We start from the raw sequence: 14,399 nt of genomic DNA, 5'->3' as shown, positions 1-14,399 counted from the left end.
TATGCTGCTGCAGATGCTGTATAAATGTCAATTAGGTAAAGTTGGTTGACAGTATAGTTCAAGATGCTCTATAAATTACCTAGAAGGAAGTGGTGAAATCTCCAACTACAACTGTAGATTTGTGTATTTCTCTTTCAATTCTGTCAGTTTTTTCTTTATATATTTGGAAGACCTGTTAGTAGGTCCATAATACTGAGGATTATGTCTTCTGGATGAATTGATCCTTTAATCATGAAGTGTACTTCTTTCTCACTGGCAACAGCCCCTATCTTAAAGTATACTTTGTATAATATTCATATGGCCACTACAGCTTTCTTAGGAGGGTTTGCATGTTATGTTATATCCTTTTCCATCTTTTTATTTACTGTTAACCTATGTCTTTACATTCAAAATGGATTTCTTGTAGTAAGCATATAGTTGCATTTTGCTTTTTTTTTTTTTTTTTGAGACAGAGTCTTGCTCTGTCACCCAGGCTGTAGTGCAGTGGCTCTATCTCGGCTCACTGCAACCTCCGTCTCCCAGGTTCAAGTGATTCTCCTGCCTCAGCCTCCCGAGTAGCTGGGACTACAGGCGCATGCCACCATGCCCAGCTAATCTTTTTTGTATTTTTAGTAGAGACAGGGTTTCACCATACTGGCCAGGCTGGTCTCGAACTCCTGACCTTGTGATCTGACCCCCCTCGGCCTCCAAAATTGCTGGGATTACAGGCATGAGTCACTGCACCTGGCCGCATTTTGCTTTTTAAATCCAGTCTATCTTTATTTAGAGTAAGACCATATATATTTACTGGTATGACTGGATTTAAGGGTACCATCTTTTGATTTGTTTTCTACTTTTTCTATCTGTTTCTGTTCCTGTTTTCCTCTTTCTCTGGTCTCTTTTGGATTAACTAAGTATTTTAGTATTACACTTTATGGCTCTACTGGCTTGTTTTATTTCTTGGTGGCTGCTCTAGAGTTTAAAATATTCACCCTCAGTTTATCAGAAGTTACTATCAAAAGATATACTACTAAATGTAAGATTCTTACTACTATATCCCCCTGTTGTCTTACTTCATATATTTTACTTCTATATGTTATAAACTCCTAAACATCATTTTTGCTATAAATGGTCAATTATCTTTTTAAAAATTGAAAAAAATTTACCATTTGTAATCCTCCTTATTCAGTTTTGTAGGTCTGAGTTTATATCAGAAATAATTTTCCTTCAGCCTAAAGAACTTCCTTTAACATTTCTTGTAGTACAGACCTGCTGATGGCATTTATCAGATTTTTTTTCTGAAAATGTCTTAATTTAACCTTAATTTATTGAACGGTATTTTTCCTGAATATAGAATTATAGGTTAACATTTTTTTTCCCAGGACTTTAAAGATGTTGCTCCAATTGTCTTTTGGCTTGCAATATTTCTGATGAGAAATCAGTAGACATTCTGATCTTTCTTCCCTCCTAAATATTTTCTTCCCTTTTAAATAATACCTTATCTTTAAAAAAATTTTCCCTTTATCATTGGTTTCCAGCAATTTCACTGTTACGTGTGCCTTGCTCTAATTTTATGTTTTCGCTGCTAGAGGTTCATTAAGCTTCTTGGCTCTGTGGGTTTATATGTTTAATTAAATATAAAAGACTTTTAGTCATTTAAATATTTTTCTGTTCCCCCTTTCCCTCTTTCTAGGATTCCAGTTACATGCATATTAGTCTAAATGACATTATTCCACGGGCCAGCTTTGACTCTTCATTTTTTCAGCCTTTTTTCTTCCTCTGTTCCAATTTGGGTAGAGAAATTTAAACTGCTTTGTTGATTATATTCTCTTTGAGGGAACTGATATTGGAATCTCAGGCCTTACTAGATTGAAATTATAGATAGTGTAAATGCAAGAGCTGGGCAAGATGGCGGACTAGACGCAGCCTGGTGGAACAGCTGCCACCAAGGGACCAGGACGACTGGTCCTCTCCTAACAGATATTTAGAGGGAAGAAACTAAGGGTGGACAGAGGAAAGACACAGAAGCTGGGCTGAAGGGGAGGAAGCTGGGAGGGACCCCTGCATGGGGATATCGCACCAGGGGAACAGTGACTTGAACTGGCAAAAAACAACCAGCTACTGCAACGGGCCTCTGGAATCCTGGCAGGAGGAGATTCCTCGACCACTATGGACGCTTGAGTTGGCACAGAGGGCTGCTTAGAGAAGTGTTAGGGGCCGTATTCTAGCCAATGCAGAGTCCAGAGTGTTTGGTGTGTGAGCATCTGTGGTGGAATATGGCCAGGGGCACCCATCCCTCTAGGCTTAACTTGCTGACTTGCTTTATAGGAGACTTTATCCCTACTAAGGGAACTGTCAGACCTCAAGTCTACAGGGCAGTCTTGAAGATCAGATGGGGCCAGTCCATCTGGCCTTTCCTGGGGCCCCAACCTGGCTGTGCCTGCTTGCAGTGCAGCCTTGGGTGTCCTGGGGAGCCTGCATCATAGCTCCTGTGCTGGGGGACTGCGCCTAACTGGTAGTGAGTTCCAGCACAGCAGCCCGGCTTGTGGACACGTGCCAGCTCACCTGCTCCCTCCCCATACTGGCAGCTTTCCCTGGGCCCATGGCTACCCCCCAACACTGCTTTGCCAACGTGTGTGCATAGGCAGATCTTGTCTCCCCAGTCCCACCAGTGCACATTCACCCTGCCCTGCCACTGCTGCTGGTGTGAGTGCATTCTGCCCCCATTACCCTTGCATTACTGCTGTTGCATTTGGAGCTCCTGTGCCAACATTGCCCTGGGAGTGAAACTAGGCATGAAAAACAGTGGACCTTCCCCTGCCCTAAGTGGCTACCTCCACCTGCACAGAGGGCACACACAGTTCTGTGTCCACCAGCGCCACGCCCCTATGCTTATACTACCACTAGTGCCATGGCACGCACAGTCACTAACAAGGCTCCCCTGCACCCCACCAGTCAGCCGTGCTGCCTCTGCTGCTGCTGTGAAGGCCCACACAAAGGCTGGCATTCCAGACCTGCTAGCATCCTGCCACAGTGGACAAGTGTGCATCCCGTTATGCTGCTGCTGCTGGCATGTGCAACTGAGGATGGATCCTACTGCCATCATCCTAATGAAACGCTTTGGCTGGCACCACCCATTGGACTGTAGTAACCAGTGGCCCTGTAGTAACCAGTACCTTGGCCCCTACCCAGTGCAATCAATTCCTAGCCTGAAGGAGCCAGAGAACAAAGTTGAGGCTCATACCAGCCCCCCAGAACAGGCAGTCCCGGAGTTATGAGCTGAGCCTTGGCTCCCCAAAATCTTCCAGAAATGAAGCCAGTTGACTAAATCCACTTTATACCACAACCAAACCCTCAAGGTCATCAAATAGGATTAAAAAAACCATAACAACAACAACAAAAAAACATGCAAAGGACAGCAACTTCAAAGACTGAAGGACCATCAGCCCACAAAGATGAGAAAGAACCAGTGCAAGAACTCTGACAACTCGAAGAGCCAGAGTGCCTTCTTTCTTCCGAATGACTGCACTAACTCTCTAGCAAGGGTTCTGAATTGGGCTGAAATGGCTGGAATTACAGAAACAGAAATCAGAAAATGGATAGGAATGAAGATCATCAAGAAGCAGGAATACATTGAAACCCAATCCAAGGGAGCTAAGAAGCACAATAAAATGATACAGGAGCTGACAGACAAGAACAGCCAGCATGAAAAAGAATGTAACCAACCTGATAGAGTAGAAAAACACACTGCATTAATTTCATAATGCAATTCTTAAAATTAACTGCAAAGCAGACCAAGCTGTGGAAAGAATCACAGAGCTTGAAGACTGGCTTTCTGAATAAGACAGTAAGACAAGAATAGAGAAAAAAACACTTTGGGAGGCTGAGATGGGTGGATCACTTGAAGTCAGGAGTTTGAGACAAGCCTGGCCACCATGTTTAAATCCCATCTCTACTAAAAATAAAATAAAAACAAATTAGCCAGGTGTGGTGGCGCATGCCTGTAATCCCAGCTACTCGGAAGGCTGAGGCAGGAGAATCACTTGAACCTGGGAGGCAGAGGTGGCAGTGAGCCGAGATCGCGCCACTGCACTCCAGCCTGGGCAACAGTGAGACTCTGTCTCAGAAAAAAGAAAAAAATAATAGAGAAAAAAGAATGAAAAGGAATGAACAAAAACCCTGAGAAATATGGGATTATGTAAAGAAATTGAATCTACAACTCACTGATGTCCCTGAAAGATAAGGGGAGAATGGAAGCAACTTGGAAGACATATTTCGGGATATCATCCATGAAAATTTCCCCAACCTAGAAAAAGAGGCCAACATTCAAATTCAGGAACTGCAGAAAACCCCAGTAAGATACTTCACAAGGTCATCCTCGAGACATATAATCATGATTCTCCAAGGTTGAAATGGAAAAAAAAAAAAAAAAAAAAGGCAGCTAGAAAGGTCAGGCCACCTACAAAGGGAAGTCCATCAGACTTAACAGCAGACCTTTAAGCAGAAATCCTACATGCCAGAAGAGATTGTGGGCCAATATTCAATTTTTTTTTTTGAGAGAGTCTTGCTCTGTTGCCCAGGCTGGAGTGCAGCAGCACGATCTTGGCTCACTGCAACCTCTGCCTCCTGGGTTCAAGAGATTCTCCTGCCTCAGCCTCCCAAGTAATGGGGATTACAGGCATGTGCCACCATGCCTGGCTAATTTTGTATTTTTAGTAGAGATGGGGTTTTACTATGTTGGCCAGACTGGTCTCAAACTCTTGACCTCAAGTGATCCTCCTATCTCGGCCTCCCAAAGTGCTAGGATTACAGGTAGGAGCCACCTCACCTGGCCTCAACATTCTTAAAGAAAAGAAATTCCAACCAAGAAATTCATATCTGGCCAAACTAAGCTTCATAAGTGATGGAAAAATACAATCTTTTTCAGACAAGCAAATGCTGAGGGAATTTGTCATCACCAGACCTGCCTCATAAGAGCTCTTGAAGGAAGCACTAAATATAGAAAGGAAAGACCAGTCACTAAAAAAACATACTTAAGTACACAGACCAGTGAGACACTCACTGTAAAGCAACCATACAAACAAGCCTGCATGATAACCAGCTGCTATCATGACAGGATCAAATCCATACATCAATACTAACCTTTAATGTAAATTGGCTAAATGTCCCAATTACAAGGCACAGATTGGCAAGGCGGATAAAGAACCAAGACTCAATGGTATGCCAAGAGACTCATCTCACATGCAATCACATCCATGGGCTCAAAATAAAGGGATAGAGAAAAATCTACCAAGCAAATGAAAAATAGAAAAAAACAGCAGTTGCAATCCTAAATCAGACAAAACAGACTTTAAACCAACAAAGATTAAAAAAAAAAAAAAAAAAAAAAGACAAGGGTATTACATAATGGTAAAAGGTTCAATTCAACAAGACCTAACTATCCTAAATATATATGTACCCAACACAGGAGCACCCAGATTCATAAAGCAAGTGCTTAGAGACCTTCAAAGAGACTTAGACTCCCACACAATAATGGTGGGAGAATTCAACACTCTATGACAGTATTAGATCATTGAGGCAGAAAATTAACAAAAATACTCAGGACCTAATCTCAGCACTGGATCAAATGGACCTGATAGACATCTACAGAATTCTCTATCCAAAAACAACAGAATATACATTCTTCTCATCACCTCATGGCATATACTCTAAAATCAACCACACAATTAGACACAAAACAATCTTCAGCAAATGCAAAAGAACTAAAATAATAACCACTTTCTTGGACCACAGCACAATAAAATTAGCAATCAATACCAAGAAAATCGCTCAAAGCCATATGATTACACGGAAATTAAATAACCTGCTCCTGAATGACTTTTTGGCAAGTAATGAAATTAAGGCAAAAATCAAGAAGTTCTTTGAAACTAATGAAAACAAAGAAACAACATACCAGAATCTCTGGAACACAGCTAGTATTAAGAGGGAAATTTACAGCACTAAACACCTACATCAAAAAGTTAGAAAGACCTCAATTTACAAAATAACATCACAACTAAAAGAACTGGAGAATGAAGAGCAAGTCAACCCCAAACCAGGAAGACAAGAAATAACCAAAATCAGAGCTGAACTGGAGACTGACACACAAAAAGCCATTCGAAAGATCAACAAATCAAGGAGTTGGTGTTTTGAAAAAAAACATTAATATCTATTTGATAGACAGTTAGCAAGACTAATAAAGAGGAGAGAAGATCCAAGTAAACACAATTAGAAACAACAAAGAAGATATTATCATTGACACCACAGAAATATGAACACCTCTATGGACACAAACTAGAAAATCTGGAAGGAATGGATAAATTCCTGAACATATACACTCTCCCAAGACTGAACCAGGAAGAAACTGAATCCCCGAGATCAAAAATGAGCTCTGAAATTGAATCAGTAATAAATAGCCTACCAACCAAAAAAAAGCCCAGGACAAAATGGATTCACAGCCAAACTCTACCAGGTATACATAGAAGAGTTGGCACCATTCCTACTGAAGCTTTTCCAAAAAAATTAAGGAGGAGGGACTCCTCCCTAACTCATCTACAAGGCCAGCATCACCCTGATACCAAAACCTGGTGGGGATAAAACAACAAAAACCTCAGGCCAATATCCCTGATGAACATTGATGCAAAAATCCTCAAAAAATACTAGCAAACTGAACCCAGCAACAAATCAAAAAGCTTATCCACCACCATCAAATAGGCTTTATCTCTGGGATGCAAGGTTGGTTCAACACATCCAAATCAATAAATGTGATTCATCACATAAATGGAACTAGAGACAAAAACCACATGATCATCTCAATCAATGCAGAAAAGGCTTTTTGATAAAATTCCATATCCCATTATATTAAACTCTGAATAAACTAGGAATTGAAGAAACATACCTCAAAATAATAAAAGCCACCCGTGACAAAACCACAGCCAACCTCATACCGAATGGGCAAAAGCTGGAAGCATTCCCCCTGAAAACTGGCATATGACAAGGATGCCCTCTCTCACCACTCCTATTCAACACAGTATTGGAAATCCTGGCCAGAGCAATCAGGCGAGAGAAAGAAATAATGAACATCCAAATAAGAAGAGAGGAAGTCCAACTATCCCTGTGTGCAGACATTATACTATATATAGGAAAGCCCATAGTCTTGGCCCACAAGCTCCTTAAGCTGATAAACAACTTCAGCAAAGATCCAGGATACAAAATCAACATAAAAAGTCACTAGTATACCTATACACCAATAACAGTCGAGCTGAAAGCCAAATCAGGAATGCATTCCCATTCACAACTGTCACAAAAAGAATAAAATACCCAGGAATACAGCTAACTGGGGAGGTGAAAGCAAAACACTGCTCAACAAAATCAGAGACAAGACAAACAAATGGAAAAACATTCCATGTTCATGAATAGAAGAAATCAATATTGTTAAAATGGCCATACTGTCCAAAGCAATGTATAGATTCAATGCTATTCCTATCAAACTGCCAATGACATTCTTCACAGAACAAGAAACTATTTTAAAATTCATATGGAACCAAAAAGAGCCCAAACAGCCAAGGCAATCCTAAGCAAAAAGAGCAAAGCTGGAGGCATCAGGCTACCCAACTTCAAACTATATTACAGGGCTACAGTAACCCAAACAGCATGGTACTGGTATACAAACAGACACACAGACCAATGGAATAGAATAGAGAGCCCAGAAACAAGGCCACGCAAACCTACAACCATCTTATTTTTGACAAAGCTGACAAAAACAAGCAATAGGGAAAGGACTTCCTGTTCAATAAATGGTGCTAGAATAACTGGATGTCATATGCAAAAGATGGAAACTGGACTCCTTCCTTACACCATAGACAAAAATCAACTCAAGATGGATTAAAGACATAAATGTAAAACCTAAAATGATAGAACCCTGGAAGACAACCTTCAGGACTAGGCATGGGTAAAGATTTCAATGCAAAGATGCCAAAAGCAATTGCAACAAAAGCAAAAATTGACAAATGGGATCTAATAAAACTAAAGAGCTTCTGCACAACAAAAGAAACTATCCACAGATTAAACAACCTACAGAATGGGCGAAAATTTTTGCTAACTATGCATCTGACAAAGGTCTAATATCAAGCATCTATAAGGAACTTAAATTATTTACAAGAAAAAAACAAGCCCACTAAAAAGTGGGCAAAGGACATGAACACTTTTCAAAAGAAGACATACACATGGCCAACAAGCATATGAAAAAAACCTCAACATCACTGATCATTAGAGAAATGCAAATCAAAACCACAATGAGATACCATCTCACGCCAGTCAGAATGGCTATTATTAAATCATTAAAAAATAACAGATGCTGGTGAGGTTGAAGAGAAAAGGGAACCCTTATACACTGTTGGTGGGAGTGTAAATTAGTTCAACCATTGTGGAAAGCACCATGGTGATTCCTCAAAAAGCTAAAACCAGAACTACCATTTGGCCAAGCAATTCCATACTGTGTACATACCCAAAGGAATAGAAATAATTCTATCATAATGACACATGCACACGTATGTTCACTGCAGCACTATTCACAATAGCAAACACATGGAATTAACCTAAATGCCCATCAATGGCAGACCTGATAAATAAAACGTGGTACATACGCATCACTAAATACGATGCAGCCATAAAAAAGAAGACGATCATGTCCTTGGCAGGAAGATAGATGGAGCTGGAAGCTATTATCCTCAGCAAACTAACACAGGAACAGAAAACCAAATACCACACGTTCTCATTTAGAAGTGGGAGATAAATGATGAGAACATATGAAAACATAGAGGGGAACACCACACACTGGGGCCTACGTGAGGGTGGAAGGTGGGAAGAAAAAGAGGACCAGGAAAAATAACTATTGGGTACTAAGCTTAAAATCTGGGCAATGAAATGATTTGTACAACAAACCCTGGTGACATGAGTTTCCCTATATAACAAACCTGCACATGTAACACTGAACTTAAAAGTTAAAAAAGAAAGAAAATGCATATTCAAAAAGAGAATACTATAATGGGAAGAAAAAGGAATCATTCTTTAATGAAAACAACTATTTTGAATAATTAATTAGTTACTGGGGGAAGGGGAAAATTTAAAAGAGCAAAATCAGGGATATTTTGGTTTAAGAAGCCAAAGGAAAAAAAATCTCAAGTTCAAGTTTAATTGTATCATTAACTCAATTTTTCATAGTTTAATTATAATGTACGAGAAGAAACTGTTCATATTCAAAGAATTTCTTCCCAGTTATCTTTCCATGTTAACTTACTGAAAACAGGAGGCAGGAGGCAAATAGATAACAGAGTCAGAAAATCCATGTTTTGTCACTAGTTATGTAACTCGGAGAAAATGCTGGAAGAACTCTTCCTCTTTGTTTTTACTTCCATAATACTTGTTCCAAAATACTCTTCTGATGATTCTGATGATTAGGTAAGACAATGTATAGAAAGCGTTCTGTAACTTCAACTATTATTAATATTAGAATTACCTTGCTGATTCTGGATCCAAAATCAGGGCTTCTATTGCATGAGATATCAGTAAACAGCTCTGCTGCTGTCTGGATTGATGTTAAGGTTACATATGAAAATAGAGAAGAAACCCACTATAGGTTTATATTACCTGAATACTAAACGGGTCAAGATTTGATTGCCTAGTGAAAGTAATCATAATGTTATCAACTCGAATGGTCTAGGGCTCTACCTTTTCTTTTTAAGGGATATACATTGTCTATAATAGCGATCCTCAGACTCTGTTCCAAGAAGGGTACTTCGGAAGCTACTACTGTGGGAAGGGGAAATCAAGTGAGAGACCCCGTGATTCAATTACAGCAACTCTGTTTTTATCTGTCTTAGATATAGGGGTTTTTCATAAGAGTCTGAGACAAGCAAATAAACGTTTCACTGATACAAGTTAAAAAAATAAAAACAAAAACAACACACAGTGGTCTAAGGAGCCTTTATCCCAGAGGTTCCTAATCTAGGGCTCAAGAGGTCTAGCAACCCCCCCACCAAAACTTATATGCACATTTTGGGTGTCTCTGCATATATGCATTTTGCAGGACAGAGGGCCCACAGCATTCACTGGGTTTCAATCAGTAAACTAAATGCCAAGAACTACTGATTGGTAAGTACTACAACTTAAAAAAAGAATTTCTATTCCTTCCTTTCAAAAGTGAAGTTGCTAATAAGAAAATATGGAGGTAACTTAGGAAGGGTTTAAAAGTGACGACTAGGCTGGGCACAGTGCCTCACGCCTATAATGCCAGCACTTTTAGGTGGATCACTTGAGCCTAGGAGTTTCAGACGAGCCTGGCCAACATGGTGAAACCCTGTCTCTACTAAAAATATAAAAATTAGCCAGGTTGTGGTGGCACGTGCCTGTAATCCCAGCTACTTGGGAGGCTGAGGCAGGAGAATCGCTTGAACCCGGGAGGCAGAGGTTGCAGTGAGCCAAGATCATGCCACTGCACTCCAGCCTGGGCAACACAGTGAGACTCCATCTCAAAAAAAACAAAAACAAAAACAAAAACAAAACAAAAGTGACAACTAATGCTACTGAAAAGATCATTAATAAAGGTGATAAAAACTAGGACTGTTAGCCACAAAGAAAGGTGAGGTGAAACGCAAGTTCTTTGGTGGGAAAATGTGTTGTGCTGTCTGTTGTAGCTCAAGTGAGCACAGGTAAGCAACACTGGCTTTGGATGTTGCTTTGGATGCTCTTTCTGGATATAAAAAAAAAGACACCTTTGAATCACCATTTTTTGTTAAAATCACCTGGGTAAAGTTAAAAAGTAAGATTATTCTGCTTATATATTTTAAAGGGGAAACTATATAATAAATTTGTAGGGTTATCTAACATGTATTTTGTAGATAAGCATTATCTGAGGTAGTCTATATTTAAAAGAATACTTCCAAAAAGAAGAAGAAATACTAGGGCAAGCTTGGGATACAGTTCAACATTCCTTAAAGTTGCTGAGTCAGCATCAAAAGATGCCTGGTAAAGATCCCCATATCGAGAAGCAAGGCTTCGAAATTCTTCCATGGACTGTTTCATCTATAAAAAAAATCAATTATGACAAATAAACATGCTTTCATTATCGTATAAACAACACAAAAATCAAAACATAAAAAAGCTCTTCAAACAATAACTCAAAAAAATACTGCAGTCTTTTCACTGTCATTCCATTCATTTTCATAAATTTTGTTAAATAAAAACAAAAATGGCAAATGAAATTATACATGTTCACAAATTATATATGACATACAGAAACAAAAACATTTGTATTTTAGCTTCTTCAAGTTCCACTAAAATAATTTAGTTATAAACATTCTCAAGTTTTTTTAAAAAAAATCTATGTCCTTTCTCTTTATATAAATATGTAGCACCCATTGAGATACCATCAATCACTTTATCATTCTAACAACACATCAGCCTATTTTCAGCTAGACAGTTGAGTTAATAAACATTTATGATAATGTCTGAGTCAAACCACTGATTTTAAATTTCACAACTTTTCATCTTATAACTTCAAAAACCTCTAAAGTGTAAACAAAAAATGCACTGAAAGTTAAGACATGCCTGATTGGAGATGCGACCACACCTCTGAAGGTCATTTCCTAAGGTCATGGCAATTGTTGTGGCAATTGCAGGTGGAGGGCTTGTCTTCAGGCTATTACAAGTACAGATAAGTTGAGAGAAGGCTTGTAGAAGGTCAATCCTGAGTTTTACAAATTCACATTGAAAACTTAAAGGATTCAGTGGTGTACTAGCTGCCTGGAAAAAAAAAAGAGATATTTAAGACAAAGTAAACATAACAGTGAGATGGGGGGCAGTACCAAGTATTTATCAGTTTGTGGTCAAGGGCAGTAGTTCTCTAAAAACACTGATGGATAAAGACCTAAATGATAAAAAGAATAATGTAATATTAGAATGAAAAACATTGTTACTAAACACCAGCTCTGAAAAACTGTATGTACAATCACTATTCAAAGGTTCCTTACTGCCTACATTCACAAAGACCCCATAATATGTGGGTTGTCAAGAACATCATCAAGAAGATAATCATGGCTGGGAGTGGTGGCCCACACCTGTAATCCTAGCACTTCGGGAGGCTGAGGCAGGTGGATCTTGAGGTCAGGAGATCGAGACCATCCTGGCTAACACGGTGAAACCCTGTCTCTATTAAAAATACAAAAAAACTAGCCGGGCATTGTGGCGGGCACCTGTAGTCCCAGCTACTTGGGAGGCTGAGGCAGGACAATGGCGTGAACCCAGAAGGCTGAGTTCGGAGTTTGCAGTGAGCCGAGATCGCGCCACTGCATTCCAGCCTGGGCGACAGAGCAAGACTCTGTCGAAAGAAAGAAAAGAAAAGAAAGAAAGAAAAGAAAGAAAATCACATAAGGGATGCTTCAAGGACATTACCATCCCCCAAATCCCCTATTACCTTGCTACCTTCCTAATCTGAAATTCCCATCACTGGAACCTTGAAAAGTTGGGGGCAAGAAAGAAAAAGAAAGATAAGGGCAGGAGAAATACGTTTCTAGACAGTCACTGTTTTTAAAAAATGAACATTGCTCAAAGTTACCTGCTTCCACAGTAGCCCAAATTTTTCTTTTTCTTTATTTTTTATTTTTTTATTTTTTGAGACAGGGAATCATTCTATCACCCAGGCCTCTGGGAGTGCAGTGGCACAATCATTCTCACTGCAGCCTCAACTTCCTGGGCTCAAATGATCCTCCCACCTGAGTTTCCCAAGTAGCTGGGACTAAGGGTGTGCACCACCATGCCTGGCTAATTTTTTTTTTTTTTGAGACGGAGTTTCACTCTTGTTGCCCAAGCTGGAGTGTAATGGCACAATCTCAGCTAACTGCAACCTCCGTTTTCCGGGTTCAAGCAATTCTCCTGCCTCAGCCTCCCGAGTAGCTGGGACTACAGGTGCGTGCCACCACGCCCGGCTAATTTTTTGTATTTTTAGTAGAGACAGGGTTTCACCATGTTAGCCAAGATGGTCTTGATCTCCTGACCTCGTGATCCGCTCGCCGCAGCCTACCAAAGTGCTGGGATTACAGGCGAGAGCCACTGCGCCCGGCTGTGCCCAGCTAATTTTTTTGTAGAGACAGGGTCTCACTATGTTGCTCAGGCTGGCCTCAAACTCCTGTAGCCCAGATTAATTTTAAAAATAATTTCTGAGTAGAGACTTCAGAAAGCACAGAGAGGACACCAAGGAAGAAGAGGTAAGCATAAATAAGTTTCAATGAAGATGGAGGGTTGTCAGGGGTAAGTCTTGGGTAGCATTAGCTAGGTAGAAAAGGTAAATGGTAAGGCAAGCCAGGGTGGACAGAGAACTAAGAAAACCTTTAACTATTTGGCAGCTGTCCTAGTGGAGATCCTAGCACCATGTAGTTTTAACAAAAGGTACATATTAAAAATGTGCTAATTTAACAATAAACGGAGGCATAGTGAAAATCTTCCTCTATGATATGACCCACTTAAAACACACTGATGCTGTTTCTTAGATACTATCTCACATTAGTCTTTCAGCAAAAGAGCCAGACATGATTTTGGGGTTCTAGAAGTCAGTTACAACATTATCCGGCCAATTTTGTCTCATACTGATCTTAGCATAGCCGTCTCTACTATTAAGTGTCAAATGATCTGTTTTATTATTTGGTAGCATTCAGATTTTACTCTACAAATTAGTAAACCAGTCTCCGTATATATATTTTTAAATTATACTTTAAGTTTTAGGGTACATGTGCACAACGTGCAGGTTTGTTACATATGTATACATGTGCCATGTTGGTGTACTGCACCCATTAACTCGTCATTTACATTAGGTACATCTCCTAATGCTATCCCTCCGCACTCCTCCCACCCCACGACAGGCCCTGGTGTATGATGTTCCCCAACCTGTGTCCAAGTGATCTCATTGTTCAATTCCCCTCTAGGAGTGAGAATATGGGGTGTTTGGTTTTCTGTCCTTGTGATACTTTGCTCAGAATGATGGTTTCCAGCTTCATTTATGTCCCTACAAAGGGCATGAACTCATCCTTTTTTATGGCTTCATAGTATTCCATAGTGTATATGTGCCACACTTTCTTAATCCAGTTTAGCATTGATGGACATTTGGGTTCGTTCCAAGTCTTTGCTATTGTGAATAGTGCCACAATAAACATACGTGTGCATGTGTCTTTATAGCAGCATGATTTATAATCCTTTGGGTATATACCCAGTAATGGGATGGCTGGGTCAAATGGTATTTCTAGTTCTAGATCCTTGAGGAATCGCCACACTGCCTTCCACAATGGTTGAACTAGTTTACAGTCCCACCAACAGTGTAAAAGCGTATCCTT

The 14,399-nt window shown here is 39.8% G+C and overlaps 1 protein-coding gene across 5 annotated transcripts in view; it reads right to left on the bottom strand.

The window, feature by feature from the left end:
* INTS7 (integrator complex subunit 7) overlaps positions 1 to 14,399 on the bottom strand; it is a 96,545-nt gene that overhangs the window by 15,320 nt on the left and 66,826 nt on the right. For all 5 annotated transcript variants that reach the window (XM_025383554.1, XM_025383575.1, XM_025383561.1 and 2 more), the window contains 3 exons: positions 11,626 to 11,820; positions 10,997 to 11,100; positions 9,536 to 9,604 (listed from right to left, as the gene is read on the bottom strand). In XM_025383554.1, coding sequence (XP_025239339.1) covers positions 9,536 to 9,604; positions 10,997 to 11,100; positions 11,626 to 11,820 — 368 coding nt within the window. The remainder of the gene's footprint in view (positions 1 to 9,535; positions 9,605 to 10,996; positions 11,101 to 11,625; positions 11,821 to 14,399) is intronic.

This window comes from Theropithecus gelada, chromosome 1 (assembly GCF_003255815.1).
Source record: "Theropithecus gelada isolate Dixy chromosome 1, Tgel_1.0, whole genome shotgun sequence".
In the NCBI taxonomy this organism is placed as follows: Eukaryota; Metazoa; Chordata; class Mammalia; order Primates; family Cercopithecidae; genus Theropithecus; species Theropithecus gelada.
Note: the sequence above shows the minus strand (reverse complement) of the source record. Positions and strands in the feature narration are given on the sequence as shown.